The sequence below is a fragment of the Nanorana parkeri genome, unplaced genomic scaffold, assembly GCF_000935625.1.
Source record: "Nanorana parkeri isolate BGI_ZX_2015 unplaced genomic scaffold, ASM93562v1 scaffold413, whole genome shotgun sequence".
Lineage (NCBI taxonomy): Eukaryota > Metazoa > Chordata > Amphibia > Anura > Dicroglossidae > Nanorana > Nanorana parkeri.
The window spans coordinates 490,455-506,869 of record NW_017306681.1 but is presented as its reverse complement, the minus strand read 5'-3'; the positions used below and the strand labels follow the sequence as shown (position 1 = coordinate 506,869).

Sequence of the window (16,415 nt, the reverse complement as noted above, 5' to 3'; positions counted from 1 at the left end):
CACTGCCGGCAATGTTCTTTGGAAAAGCAAAGTAATCTGTAGTCCACAAAAAATTGCAGAAAATCATCTGTATAAAGCAAAATTATTGTACTTACTAATTGACTCAGCTTTTCCTCATGATTGCTAGAATGCGTGTCCTTTTGCCACTCCCACGTGCCAAATCCAGCGCCTTATTTAACCCTGCAGCTTGTCCTTTTTGGCAGCTTCAACTGGCTAAAAGCCAAGGTTACACTAAAGTACCACTCGTGCACACACAAAAGACTCTCCTACCGTAGTTTGCCTTTGCATTGCCATGCAACACCGACAAATGAAAGACGTTGCCCTCGTAGAGAACTTTACATTCCAACATCTGTACTGTGCTGGGAATGCTTCATGGTTGTGGATGTGCAGGCCACTATGCTGATTCTTAAAGCGACTCCAAACTCAGGACTTAAATCTTAAAAATGCATTCACGTACCCTAAGTATTAACAAAAATGTATCATATTTGCGTATCACTCAGCTGTAGATGCTCAGATCCTTTCTGGATTCGTGCTGACACTGTCCTTCCTTCGCTCCTGTGATGGACTACAATCCAAATACAAATTAGTAAACTAAACATGAAATTACGGGAGTGAGCTTGGAGCGGAGGCTACTTTACAACACACAGGGACCATGGGGAACAAAAGTAGCCACCATTCAGAAGGAAGGACAGTGTCAGCACGAATCCAGAAAGGATCTGAGCATCTACAGCTGAGTGATACGCAAATATGATACATTTTTGTTAATACTTAGGGTACGTGAATGCATTTTTAAGATTTAACTCCTAAGTTTAGTGTCACTTTAAGAATCATGCATAGTGGACTGTATATACACAACTATGAAGCATTCCCAGCACTACCTTTTGGTAGGAGTGTTTAAGCCCCGCTGGCTCCATGTGCAGAAAATGTGCATCAGTTCATTATTAGATTTGATTTTAGAGTTCCATCCATATTTGAAGATGTTTTCTTTCGATTGTGACACATTTCCACTATTTTATTTAATCCATATTCCGATAAAAAGTACCGTACTATCATTTTCACTGAAATGGATATTTTGTTGCTCCAAAGAGATCAGATTGAAAAAGAATGGTTTAAATATCTTGCACTCGCCACAGATTTTTCAAATGATCAAACATTTTCCTAACTTGTCTGATCATTTCCCTTTTAACACAGGATAAAATTATTGCGGGTGATAAAAATATGCCTACTCATGCTCCTTTTTTTAATTATGGAAACTAACAGAATATCAGAAATATATTACAATAATTTCAATATTGTAATTGCACCTACAAAAAATCCAATGAGTGGATATTGCTTGCTTTCAGTTTATTTCCTAATTCATACTTAAGCATGATCTTCTTTCAGGTGGAAACAGTTGGAGACAAGTACATGACTGTCAGTGGTCTTCCAGAGCCTTGTGTTCATCATGCCCGCTCTATCTGCCATCTTGCCTTAGACATGATGGAGATTGCTGGACAAGTTCAGGTAGATGGAGAATCAGTAAAGGTGAGTTTTATTCCATTTATTCCATAAGAAAGGGCAGCCATCTGACAGCTTGTATTTTACCCGTTGATGATCTTGGGAATGCTACACACACAAAAAAAACTATACCAGTGCCGATACTTGGCATTTTCATGAGAACTATCAGGGTTGCAACGGTTGCAGATGGGACCTAGCTCTGGCGCTGCACCACTGTCCTGAAATCTTTAGTCTGTATTGTTTTTGAAAAACTGTCACATGACAATAAACAAAAATTTATCAGTACTTGTGTCTGTAAGTACTTGGGCAAGTATCAGTACTTGTACTTGCAAAAATGGTATCGGTGCATCAATTTATTTATAAAAACAAAATCATACATTAACACAGAGCTGTACAAATCCCAGGAGCTCCGTGTGCTCCTTACAAATGACATCTGCCTCCTAACTTTTGAATTTTTCTCTAGTCTAATCTTGGAGCTCGAAAAGTATCTGTATTTGTACTTGTACCAAGTACGGTACTTGGTATCGGTGCATCCCTAGTTTACAGCATCTTTTGTCACCATAAACTTAATAGGAAATGCCTGGCAACATGCGACACAAGAAATATTGCATGTTTTTGTGCTTTTCTCTTCACGTGTTTGCCTATTTATACCAATGTCTCAGGATCAGCCAGCTAAAACAAGCAACTTAACATATGTGCGTCAGATGTGCACACAAACGTGCAAAAGACGCTCAAAAGCGCTAGGCAAAAACACGCATAAATGCTGTTGCCTAGTTGTGAATGTAAGCTGAAAGTGCAATGTTTTGCATGTTTTCCTTGAAGTACATGGTAAAGGTTGACCATTTTTTGAGATGTTTACTATACATAATCTGTGGAAATACATTAATTACTGTACATTCCATGTGGATCGGACGGGGGACGGGGCGGGTACAGCTGGCTCTGCCTCTAGATAGGCAGAGCCAGCTATCACTCACGCAGCTGGGCGGATCCAGACATAATTGTCGGGATCCGCTTCAGCTGCGGCGTCTCAGTATACCGCGAGCAGTAGCTCGTGGTGTACTGTGGTGTCTCAGTATACGACGAGCTGTAGCTCGCGGTATATTGAGCTTAGGGTGACGGGAGGATGCTAGTTTGTGTCCTCCTGTTACCCTAAGGAGAACTATGGGGAAAAGCCTCAACCCCATAGTTCTCCTTTAAGTTCATACTCAAGAATGCATTCAAAATAGATTTTGCTGTATTTTGTAACAGTGTATGTTGGGAGCCTTGATGTGGAAAATGCAATGGAATTCAAAGGTATCCCTGCCTTTAGATAGTACAGTTTTGTTACCATGAACATACAGTACATGTATAATAAATTTTAGGGTTTGTTCATCAGCCTTTAATCTGCATATTGGAGACATCTTTTCTTTTTTTTTTTAATTACCATTATACTACGTTTCCCTGCCGTTTATTCTGCTTGACTCTGAAGATCTTTAACGAGACTATACAAGAAGTCTTTTTGATAAAAGCCTAATGTTTTAGCACAGTAATCTCCAATAGATAAAGATTAATACCGTACTGCTTCTTCTGTAGCTGGAAAATACACCAGAACGCATGCAACTAGATACCAGGCACATCAAATATGATTTACTGCCACTTTATAAGAGAGATTAGCCGAGGGTAAAACAACAGAGAAGTGCAAAATTCCTCTAAGTAATAAATGTGTGCCCAGTGAAATTGCTCAGCTTATTAACCTAAATGGCTGGTCACATAATGTTTGTACTTTCCAAAGCATGGCAGACATATTACGGGCAATTAAGTCAGGATTGAACAATTCTAAATTATTTGTCTACGTGTGCATTTATATAAGGCTGGCGTCCAGTGGATGATTTCATTGCCAAGGGATTTTTGTTAATAAAACCCAGACCTAGGAATCTAATAAAGATCATAGACATGAGTTAGAAGACTCAGGGTTGTGAAGATCAGTACTGATTAATAACTCTGAGTCATTATTGAATGTTAAAGTTACGTAGAAAATATTTCAGGAGTTAGCTGAAAGACCGTGCAATAAGTGCAATAAGCTTACGCTAAGTGTTGGAATTCTGTTAAGATTAATTTAAAGCACCACCACTGAGAGAAGTAAAATTAAAAAATTTAATTTTATATTGACTACTATTGTAATTTGTATTAAAAAGGAAGTAGAGTATTTTTTGTAAAAGTGCTGACAGCTTTTTTTATGACAGAAGAGACTGTCATAAAACTGGTCAAACAAATTTCGGGCAGTCCTTGTCAGCAGCCTTCCACCCAACATCCTTTGATCAGAAAATCAAAAGAGTCGGGTGGAATATTTTTGGCCAAATAGTGCCTGCAGCCACTGTTTCGGGTATCCTGGAAGCACCACAGCCCTTGCTGTCCGAATAACGTACACACACAGCTCAGTTTACAGTCTCGGCACCATTAATTGCCGATATTCCCATGCACATATGCAGGAGTTATGTCATCTAGGCCTTTAAGACTTTAAACTAAACCTGGAAGAAGACTGAGAGAAAGATGGAAGTGACAGCGAGGGTGGAGAGCGCTGACAGCTCAGTGTTGGAGGACATTGCTTTGGCAGGCAAGACTGCCAAATTGTGCTCATATGCTATGCATACTATCAAATGATGGCTTAAAAAACATTTGGGGTTTTTTTTTTTTTACAATATACTTCCACTTCATCTATATGCAGCTACCAGAATACAATATTTTTCAGGCAGTTTAATCTGTCCAGGTGTTGGCAGCTTTATAATGTTGCCTTTCAAAATCCCAAGCTTGTCCATGTCAAGCTGTGGAGAAAGGAATGTAGGGTGGGAGGAATTGCCTATTTCAAGACATAAGGCCTTTTGTGACTCCCACTGATCGTTGTTTGGTTTACTTTGATTTAAAAAAATGTTTGTCTTTATTTTACAGGTGTCTTATGAGTCCAGAAAATGCTGATCCTCAGTTCCACTTACACCACAGAGGTCCAATTAGCATGAAGGGTAAAACAGACCCAATGCAAGTCTGGTTTTTATCCAGAAAGATCACAGATTCAAAGGTATGACTAACATGGGTGTAATTGTGATTCTGTGATTCTCTAAACATTGTACATTTTTCCGCATGGACCTAATTTGGGGTTTTAAATAATTGTTTGTGATTCATATGTCTAAATATTAAGATGAGCACTTTTTCAATATCACATGTACAAGCAGTGTAGAAAGAAAGGTGTACTGTAATGATTAAAATATCTTCATATGATTTCATAGAAATGTATCATGTACAACTGGAGATTTCTGTCAATAGTAACTATAAACTGAGTCATTCAAGTACATTGACTGCTCACTGTCCCACAGGACAGTTCTTTTTATATATTTAATTTTAGTATTGGATAGTGATTAAAAGTTAGAATAAGTTTTTTTAATTTCTGTCCCTACTCTTACTTCTTGTTCCTGTGACACATGTGCAAGAAATGATGGTTGTCACCAGGGAAGGGAATCACATACAGCAATACAAATATTGTCAGATGGTCTAAACCTGACACACAAAATATGTATTGGTTTTTAGCTTATAGTAGTTAGTTACATTAAACTGGATTTATTCTGTGATGTTAAAGACAGGACATGAATATGGAATTTGCCAAATGGTGACATAGATGGCAATAAAACTTGAGAGGTGCTAACTTTCCCCTGCTCAATCCGAAATAAAAACCATCAGGTGGGAGCTGGGCTTCATTGAGGAAATGTGCAGTGATGCCGTAACCCATATCAGCTAAAAAGGTTTCTGTGTAGTAAGTAGTAGTAGTGTAAGTAGTAAGTTCAGTAAGGAAGATATGTGATTGTAGATCACCATTGAAATGCCTCACTGAATTAACCCAGAAGTATCACAAACACAGAGAAAAATCAAGATGAGTTTATCGCTAACAAGTGTCGACAAAGCTAGAGACTAGCAAGTAATGGGGTGGGGGTAGAATGGAATTCTCTATTCTCTCTTCAGTCTGTATTTAATATTCAGATTGTGAAAAATCAATGAATAGCAGTACTGTACATAGAAGCAAAAATTTGTTTCTACCACTATACTGTGTATACACGCTTTGCAACACCCATAAAGTTGTATCTTTTATCTGCTGCAACCCCTAAAAATATTTCTTGTTCAGTAATTTCCCAATTTGCCGAAGAATTAGTTATATTGATATAGTGAATGCACTCCATTCATTGGGGGGAATTTATCATAGCAATTGCGAGTGTTTGAACGCGCATATGGTCGCATGGGATATATTTGCGCCACAGTTATGTTGCTAGTGTAATGTTGTTCATAAATGAGATTAAATAGACTCGTAACTCCAGGCCAAAAGCTTAACTGTCGCTTCTTGAAGAAGTGGTCATGGGGACTTCTTAAGTTGCGATTGTTTTGTTAGGTGATGCTCCAGATTCAGACAGCCGCAGGACAAGCGCAGATGTAAACAGTTGCAAACTTTCGCAAAACACACACAATCGGAAAAATAGTGCAAGTTCTGGTCAAAACAGGCGCACATGTTAAAAGGAGTGGCTAAACAGATTTGCACATTAAAAAAAATTATCTAAGAGGCTAAAACTGTCACAATTGCTTTGATAAATTCCCCCCATTATGTTTATCCTTCATCCATTTTTCTAGGAATGAATAGTCAGACTTTGACGAAGCAAGAATCCAGGAAAACGACCAAGTATTGTACACAGAGGAGGACTGTTCTGTCTGACCACATTTCTTTCTTTCATCTATACCAACCACCCCTGGAAATGGATTTTAATTTTTTTGTTATATATACCAATTTGTAGTTGTAGTTTTATTGTGAATAATTTGATGTATCGTGTTCTTTGCCCTGGAGGCAACACATTATTTGTATGCTATAAAGTAATTATAAAGCTTGTAAAAATATGTATAGTGTTTCACTAAGCAATGGTTAAGTCTAGTTAACAAATACTCAACAGTGGTATAATAATAAAGTTATTAATAGACATATGTGTATGGAACAAATTAAAGCCTAACTGAACTTTTAGCTTAAATCAGCTAAACACATTGCAGGTGTAGCAAAGCAAAAGGGGTGCAAAGTATTACAGTTCACATTCTTTAAAAGCAGCCACAACAGTCTGTCCCCTGCCAGCATGCTGCATAGGACCCCTGCTCTCTTTGTAGAAGCAGTAGCGTCTCTGCAGAGATCAGGCAAGCCCCTACTGAGTTAGAGCCAGAGCTTTCCAATCAGCTGGGAGCATGAGCTTTATTGATTGCATAGCTATAGGTCTGAAACAGCAGTGGTTGTGTTGGATCTGTGCAGAGAAACCACTGCTTCCACACAAAGAGCAAGTGTCCTCTGCAGCATGTTGGCAGGACACATGCTTTTCCAGTCAAGCTGTGGCTGCTTTGCTGAAGAAAATGAACTGTAAGATTTTGCCCACCTTGTATTTTGATGCATCAGGAATATGTGTAGCTGATCAAAAGTGGAATTTCAATTGGACTTTAAATAGTGCATATTGTTAACATTAATGATCCCAAAAGATTCAGTCATGCTTGTTAAGGAAACAGTCTTTAAAATACTGACCTCATGCCATTTCTGGGATACCCCTTTCCATGTTTTGTGCCGTCACCCATTAGATTTGTAAGCCTAGCTGGTCTACATGCTTTTCAATGTCAAGCCCATGCTGAACAATTCATTAAAATTAGTAATGTGATAGTGATAGTGATGAAAAAAATCCTTACCATCAGAATTATTTGTATAATGATACCCATAACATATAAAATAAATACATGTAACTACACATTCATTATTTTTATATGTGTAATGATATTCAGAGTTCCTATTATAAATATAGCTTTATCAAAGAGTTTATACAGTTTATATACATGATAGCAATATACAGTGTGTGATACTTATTTTACTTAAAAGTAAACGAAAGGAGAAAAATCAGCAGTAAATTGATGTAATCTGGATCTATAGGCTTTATACTTCATGCATTACATTTGTGTTTTTGCTTGGAGTTCTCTTAACAATGTACCCTAGTCTGTCGGACTGTAGTATTATATAACTAAATGTTAGACATTCATTTTGACACACAACGGCAAAGGCTTGTAAATATTTACCAAGAAGAAAGTGTTATTTTTAAATATGTGTCATATAATAGTCATATAATAGTCATATAATAGTATATCATATTTCAGGTAACATATAAATATTTCAGTATATTGTGCTATTTTTCCAAAACTATTTAGATAACTTTTTCATTGTGAAAAATAACATGTTTCTTAATATGTATCTGTATCTTTATATTAGCTATGTGTACAGTACAATCTGTCTATAAAACACTAATAATACATTCTTCATCATCCTGTATATTTTTGTGTAAATATTTGTACATTGCATTTCACCAAACTGTCTATTGTTACAAATAATAACAAAGTATTAATATTACTAATAGAGTCACTTTGTAATTACAGTGTTGGAGCAGAGCTGATGCATAGTGATACTTGTTTTCAAGTCAGAGTCCATATAGAAGATATGTTATTGAAGATATAATATAATCAGTTAGATATAAAACAATAACTACAGTGTTAACCATATTTAAAGTGCAATGAAAGTCTTTTAGCTCATCTCAAGCTTCTTTGATCTGTGGTTTATCAAAAAGACAAGGCATAAAGCAGAAATCCAGGCAAAGATGTTCTTAACCCTTGCAGCGGGGCTACCCCCACACTGCAAGGGTTAAAGTGACATTATCTACTGTAGGGACTTACCTTAAATAATGTATTTTTACCTCCCTGGCGGTCTGATTATTTCATTTTTTTTTTCCTTTTTTGTTTCTATTTTTTTTTCTTTTCTTTTTTACTTTTACATTTCCTGCCGGTTCTGCCCTCCTGCGACGCGGACGCTCGCAAGGGACGGAACCCAGAAGACTGATGCCTGCATCGGCCGGAGGACACAGCGGGGATCGTGGACTAGGTAAGTAATGCGCTGTGTAATCCCGAGTGTGGCTCGGGGTTACCGCTTTTGGTAATGAAAATTAACCCTGAGCCACATTCGGGAATACCGCTAGGGAGGTTAAGCCGATCTTCTTCTTCTTTCCTGTCCTTCTCAGCTGTCCCTCCAGCGCTGGGTGCGGGTCTCTGATCCAGCGCTGACTCCTCTGTCCTCCTTTTCTCTCATGTCCCACAGTGTCTGTGCGGGTGCATGCTGCTCCATAGACTTACCTTGTGTCTCTCCTCTTCTCCTGGCCGAATATCTGAAGTGTGCATGCGCTCGCCCCCAAACCCTTCCTGGCTGCCTGAGACTCTTCAGATGTAAATATTAACCCTTTTTAAAAGGTTGTTTTTAAAAATGTTTTTGCATATATCTACTGCTTGCTAGCAGTAGATATATGCAAAAACACGCAAGGGTTTAATAACCCTTTGAGTGCTCCTTTTTGTCTAGGTGTTACAATAAAAGTTAAACTCATGTGAACAGTGTAGCCAGCTCGATGGTACTCCAGTCCCTGAAGCCTGTCTCCCCCTCTGTTGCTGCAGCCATGGTATGTCCTCACGTCCTATACACTGTGTAAAGACTGTGATGATACGAAGATCCTTATACCACTGTAGTGGAGGGGGGAAAGAGGCTCCACAGACCGGCCTAAGAGCAAGCCGGCTCAGAGGATCGGGTTAAGTATAACTTTGTTAGTTAGCACCTAAATAAAAATGAGCACTTAACTCTTCCAGAGTGGGGGTAGCGCCACTGCATGGGCTAAGAACAATTTTGCCCAGAGATCTGGAACTAAAGTCCTCTTTTGTGTAGGGTCCCTCCATCCACCTGCTGCAGAGGCAAGGCCAATTAGTGTCAAACAGATCCTTATTTTAAGGCGGGTATCTTAAGCATGGACTGAAGCCACCTGGTTCGTCAAAAGTACATTTTTCAATTGACTTATGTCAAAGGAGCCCAATGGAAAGTTGCCAACTGGACAGTGACTGCTGACAGCCGTGTATGCCAGCTTTTAGAATACAATAGCTGCCTGAGGCTCTTTAGTGTGGATGGGGGTATCAAGTGATTTTGATCCCCATCCATGCTGCAAGCCATGGCTGTAAGGAGGTGGTGGCAATGAAAAAGCTGACTGTTCTCGTTACTGGTAGGTATTTTAGCATTTTTATTATGAGCTTAACCTAGCCAACAGAAAGGTGGAAGGTAATGTCCCTACTTTACCAACTTTGGAAAACATTACTGTGTAGTGATTTTGTCACCACAAAAGAGCACTTAGACATGCAGCAGTTCACTAATTAAAGTACATTTTTGCACCAAATCTGTGTCCTGTTTTACTTGTTATGTTATATTAAAATTATATATAGCCCAAACCTTTTTTTAATTTTGGATAGAGTAGGGATTGGTTAATCCTTGTCAGATTATCTTTGTGTATGTGTCCTCTTTAGGGGAGTTCTCTTCACTTCCTGTCCCAACAGGAGTAGAACTCTCTACAAAGTGAGAGGAACTACCCTCTTATACAGTTGTAAACAGAACAGGTGTCCCCATTGGAAGATTTACCCTGACCTCTTGTTCTGGTGACAACTGTAAAATTTTGGATTTCCTATCACTCGCTGTCTCGTGGCAATGGTCGACAGAACACTATGGGGTCTATTCACGAAAGCAGCCGAAAGATCTAGCCGTAGCTTCGGCCCCAGGACCCCTTCGGTTCAGTAGGCTGCTGTACGGGCTATTCAGTATAGCCCGTACAGCTCCCGAAGTCGGCCGAGCGGGTCAGTCGAGCCGAAGGCATATGCTTTGGCTCGACTGAGCCGCGCTGAAAGCTGAAGCTGGCCGAGCGGCCGGCCGACAGCCTGCTTTTGACAGCTGGGTGGATACAGCCGTGATCTTACGGCTGGCTCCGGCCATTTGCAGACAGATCAGCATCCCTGGTTACCAATTAACCAGGGACACTGATCTCCAGACAGCCTAACTCTCCCGGGCGCTCCGGGAGTCTCCCGCTCCTGGCTGCCCGGGAGAGAAACACTGCTTTTTTTAATTCTGACACGGAGCCGTTGGCTGGCGTCAGAATGAAAAAAAAAATGTTCACCATAGGAATGCATTGCTAGATTCCTATTGGCTAATGCAATTAGCAATAGCCAATAGCAAACTAGCTAATGCACCCACCCACTGCTGCAGTTCTCCATCAGGTCCCCACTAGTGATTGACAGCAGTAGAGGGCGGGTGCAATAGCTAGTTTGCTATTGGTTATTGCAAATTGAAATAGCCAATAGGAATCTAGCAATGCATTCCTATGGCGAAAGTTTTTTTTTGAAGGCAGCAGAATGTTCCATTGGAATGCATTGCTAGATTCCTAGATTCCTGCGAGACCCCAAAACGCCGCATTGAGTGTATCACGTTATGCTGCTCATACGTCAATAAACAGATGTATTTGACTTGCTCCTGGCTTGCCAATGTCTATATATTTCATTTGATATTGACCACGATTGCCAACCGTCGACAGCTGCAGCAACCACCCTCATTATCTTTGGAACAGCAGTTTTGAATGTGATGGGTTCATGGACTTCACCCAGATGCTGCCCCTCCCTTTGTGAATGATTAAGGGGTACTTGTACTCCTACTCATTCACTTTTGGGTTGCAAGTAAATAAACACACCAGACTAATAAAAATCATTTAATTGAAAAAACAAAACAAAGGTTTTTGACATCCTTTAATAAAAAAATAAAAACACCAAAAAATAGAAAACAATAATCCACCGCCATAATCCAAGGGTCAATTTACTAAGGGCTAGCATGACTTTTTGGGGGAACCCCACATACTTCTTTTTATTTTTAACTTGGGGATCCCTCCTAACTTTCTTACAAGACCTAAATGGTTTGGTATGGATTGAGGGGGGACACCACGCCGTTTTTCTTTTCTTTTATTTGCATTTTGTTTTTATTCTGCTCGCTACCTCCGTTCGGCGGCATTTGGCTATTCACTCACTGCCTTTCGACCCCTATGAGAATAGGGGCAAACGGCAGCGGGTAAACTGCTGGAGGTTCGGTTTAGCCGATGCAGATATTGGATCGGCTGAGTCGAACGTGTTCTTCACTTCACTGTTCTGAGCATGTTCAGCTGCACCGAAGCAGGCCGACATACGGCTGATTTCAGCCGATATATGGCTGAAATCAGCTGTACAGGGCTGAAGTGAATAGCCGAACGTTGTGCGGCTCACTTCACTTCGGCTCAATTATTCACTTGGCTGCCTTTGGCAGCTGAGTGAATAACCCCTCAAATCTTTTATATCAATCAGTTAAGAAATAGTATTAAAGAAAACTTTTCCTGATAAAAACAAGGGGGCTGCCATTGCTACAACTTATTTTGCAAATGCTAGTTGCTTGGCATGTTTACCTGCTTTCTTTAATACTTTGAGACTAAAGGAGTTGAGAATCTTCATTCAGTAAATTGAGTGAAGATTTACTATCTAATTATGTGTGAAGATTATTCCTGTGGTTGGGTATTCAAAGTGAACACAGCTACAATTTATTGAGTGAATGTTCTAAATTCTAAATATTATATCAAGTGCTCTGTGTCACCTGGAACAATTATGCAAATAAAGACGTCTGACTTTACTCTGACCTTCCTGATGTGCATGCTTCTTCAAGGTCAGTGACTCAAACATTATCGAGCCCAAAGGCTAAACATAATAGATAACTAGCGTTCACCAGAAAGGGTTCAGCAGTGGTATTTCATGTGTCTCTAAGGAAAGTTTCCTAGAAGTTAAAGGAGAACTATGAGGTGAGTGATTTACATTCATTCTCATAATTAAAGCCGACATGTGACATTGAAACTGTCACAGGTCGGGCTCTATTGATTGGGAAGTGAGCGAGCACATACCTTCGCTCTTCCCGATCATCTCCCGGCAGTGAGCGGTGACTGTCAGTCACTACTCCCCGCAGGGATTCCCCCTCTCCGATCCTCCAGCGCTGACTGGAGGAAGGGACGGGGGAGGGGGGGGGCAGCTGTCAGCTGTGTGGAGTAATCAGCCAGCTGTGTGGATCTTGACAGTATTTTCAGGATCTGTCCCGGCTGCGGCATTCTCAGTATATAGCTCGCAATAGCTTGCTATATACTGAGCTTTGGGTCATGGGAGGAGGTTAATATATGTCCTCCCGTGACCCTAAAGAGAACTATGGGATAAAAAGGATACCCCATAGTTCTCTTTTAAAGCCCAATTGAGCCCTTTTAAATTGTTATTTTAATGAGTCAGGCTACATAGGTATTAATGAATATGCCTTTTTCTTTTTTATCTACTAAGTGCTCCAGCAAAGGTTTAAAAACCCTGTGGTGGCATGCTGCTCTCACACCCAATCAGCAACTCAGCTCACCCCTTCCCTGAATACTACTCTAATCACTAGCTCTGCTCAAGGATCAGGGGTAATGTTGATTAGAGCAGTGTTCAGCAGGGAGTATCAGACTGCAGGAGAACTTGTAAGAACTGCTGTCTGACCTTCCTATGTGCTGTTGTTTTCTAACCCTTGCTGCAAAACTTAAAGCTGATAAGAAAAAGTAAAAAAGAGGAATAAGCATTACTGTACATGCAATCTGACTGCATTACAGTTATACATTAATAGGGTTCAATTTTAATTTAGGGGAACCTATCACTTAAAAACAAAGTAGGCTTTTAAAATGTATGGTTCAGAAAATGAGTCACTAAGCTAACAAGCACACCAACAAAATATCTATGTTTTCTCAAAATTTGATTCTGCTCGGTGGAAGGTTTAAACTGAATCAGCCCCTTATATGGCTTATTGTATAATGCCAAAAAGACATTAAATTAGGCACTGTGGTTGAATAGTAAAATCCTCTAAAACCTCACTACAAAGGAATCTTCAGAAACAGAAAATGACTCTTTTTTCTTTAAAATCACAAATCAGCCAAATAACGATGCTAACAGAGGTGCCAGTATCAATGTGTGCAATAGGCTTGGCTTGCTTACTTCTGAATTGAATATTTCACTAGAAAAGTGCAATTGTATGCAGAAGTTGGTAATTTAGACTAAGCAATCTGCCTTTCAACATTATGATCTTGCTTACATCTGATAAATTCTGTTTTTAAACACTGCTTCCTTCTAATTTCTTTAAAATGTTCATCTCATATTGTTATGGGGCTATTATAGGAAAAGTATGCTAACAAGGACGTTCCCTGCTGCCCCTTGTTTAGTTTTCATCTCTTTAATGCACAGATGAGCCCAGGAAGCTGATGACAGTCTTTCGATGGGAATATTTATTTTAGTAGATTACGGGGAAATCTAGGGGGTTATTCATGAAGGATCAAGCCGTAGCTTTGGCTGATTCTTTGGCTCTCTTCGGCCGCCAGAGCCCTTCGGTTCAATCAAACCGAAGGGCTGCTGTACTGGCTATTCACTATAGCCCATGTAGCAGCCGAAGGTGGCCGAGCGGCTCAGCCGAGCCGAAGGCATGTGCTTCGGCCTGAGTCGAAGTGACAGCTGAAGCAGGGCGATTGGCCAGCCGATGGCCGGCCATTCGCTCCGTAAATGACTGCTGGGTGGAGGCAGTCGTGATCTCACGGCTGGCTCCGCAAAGTTGTAATGACAGATCAGCGTCCCCAAATGACCTGGGGATGCTGAACTGTCATTAAACAATAACAATTGGGCGGATGTCACGGGTGGCCCAGCCAGTTGTTATTCATTGGCCAGGACCTGCTAGAAGACTCTGGCAGGTGCTGGCCAATAGTAAACAGCTGGGCGCAGCTAGCTGTCCCTGCTAGCTCCGCCCAATTGTTTTGTTTTGGGTTTTTTTCTTTTTTTTAAAATCTTTCTTTTTTAATTTAACTATTTACATTTTTAAAATATTTTTTTAACCTTTTTAAAAAAAAAACTATTTTCACTGATTTGCTATTCTGCTTGGTACCACGGAGGTACCGAGCAGAATACCCAAGCCAAATGCCGCTCGCCGGCATTCGGCTATTCAATCACTGCCATTCTGCCCCTATGTAAATGGGAGGGAACGGCAGCGAGTGAGCTGCTGTAGCTTCGGCTCAGCCGATCCAGATGTTGAATCGGCTGAGTGGAGGTCCTTCTGCCCTTCGGCTTAGCCGAACATGCAGAGCATGTTCGGCTGACCGAAGTGCAGCTGAAGGCTGTTGATGTACGGCTCATTTCAGCCGTACTTTCAGCTGAAATCAGCCGTACTGAGCCGGAGTGAATAGCCGAACATTGTTCAGCGCACTTCACTTCGACTGGGTTATTCACTCGGCTGCCTTCGGCAGCTTTGTGAATAGCCCCCCTAGTGTTTTTTGCTGTTAATGTTTTTGGCTAAACTATTTTTAAAAAAAACAGACTGCCTGAAAACAAAAATGTTATTATAGGGTTTATATTGATAGATCCCTTAGTTGGATTTCCTATTTATTTTATATTATAGAACATAATGCAGAGAAGGCAAGAACAAAGCCAGCAACAAAAGCACTAAACTTTTACTGCCGGAGCCTTTTAGAGATAGAAAAGAGCATTGGGGTACATTTATAAAAACTGGAGCAAACAGAATCTGGAGCAGTTGACCATGGTAACCAAGCATCTCTCTTCTTTTAGTTTGTTAAGCTTTGAAAATGATAGAAGCTGATTGGTTGCCATTAAAAACTGCTCCATATTTTGTCTGCTTTGGTTATAATAACCTATTAGACAGACTTTTTAATGCAGCACGTCTTTGCATGATTTTAAACAGTACAGGATTATGCGTGGAGTATTTTTACATTGTCAGGCTCTTCAATACTATTCTTTCCTATGGAAAATGATGATTTGGGAGCACCTTATATATATTGAAAATGAAATAATAAGATGTATTTTAAAATACAGATGATACAAGGTGTCCACAGGCATTTAGAGTATTTCATAACTGAAGTACAATGACTTTCTGTATATAGAAGGATTATTAGGACATCTAGTGGCCAACATGGAAAAGTACAAGCCAGCCTCAAGTTATGCATTTAAAGGTATGTCGTCTTAAAAGTAGAAATATGGCAGTGGGCTTATATGTCCTCTTCAAATGTGGCATGTGCATTTTCCTGCCAGGTGGTACAAATATTCACCCACTAATTCAAGGTACCATGTACCATGTATATAATATACACATGGCAGAAACACACCAAACTCCACCCTTCAATCACTCCTATCATATTTTCAAACGCTTCTCATTTAAGTGTTACATTTTCCTTAAAGGAAATCTGTGAGAGAAATAGATAGGCTGCCATTGCTAAATTCTTCTTCTGAAAATTTTAGTTACCTACCTGACTGTAATAATGATCCAGTGGCTTCAATACTTTTTCAGTTACAGATCCAAAAAGCAAGCAGATCAGGATTTATGACTGTGACTTAATTGGCTGCGTACGTGTTCCAGGCCAGTGACTCAGAAAGTATTGAAGAGGCAGCCAGGCAACTAGCATTGTCAAAAGGTCCAGCAAAGACATCCTACATATATCTCCCAGTACAAGGTTTGCTCAAAACAGACAGAGTACTCAGCCTGAGTAGAAAAGCTTGTCCCCTGCCAGCAGCTATGGAGCAGGAGCTTTGCTGATTGCAGATCTATAGATCTGTCTCAGCAGGGGGTGTGTCAGATCGCTGCAGAGGAACCACTGCTTGTAAGAAGGAAGTGTTAGAAAATATTTCTTTGATGACACTTACGATTTAAGCGTCATAAGGTGATTATAATCTTCATCAAAGAATGTCCAGTTGTTGAATTAAAAACTTGTGACTTTAATTGTATAGCATAAAGTCAACAGCATACAATGATATAGCAAAAGTGTAATATACAATACAAATAGATAGTTCAAAGTATATAGTTCTTAGTTAATGCTGAGCTTAAAAGTATATCACCTCGTGTCTGCTTCTCTCTCAGGCTTGAGAGGCGTTAGATAAGAATAGTCTTTCTTATCAGGTGGATAAACAAATTATTTTCT

The 16,415-nt window shown here is 39.9% G+C and overlaps 1 protein-coding gene across 1 annotated transcript in view; it reads left to right on the top strand.

Annotated features, from left to right (window-relative positions):
* Positions 1–6,483, top strand: part of GUCY1B3 (guanylate cyclase 1 soluble subunit beta) — a 47,843-nt gene extending 41,360 nt beyond the window's left edge. The window contains exons 11-15 of the mRNA XM_018559709.1: positions 1,384–1,524; positions 2,724–2,790; positions 4,284–4,314; positions 4,423–4,549; positions 6,142–6,483. Of these exons, the coding sequence (XP_018415211.1) occupies positions 1,384–1,524; positions 2,724–2,790; positions 4,284–4,314; positions 4,423–4,549; positions 6,142–6,147 (372 nt within the window). The 3' untranslated portion in view covers positions 6,148–6,483. The remainder of the gene's footprint in view (positions 1–1,383; positions 1,525–2,723; positions 2,791–4,283; positions 4,315–4,422; positions 4,550–6,141) is intronic.
* The last annotated feature ends 9,932 nt before the right edge of the window (positions 6,484–16,415 follow it).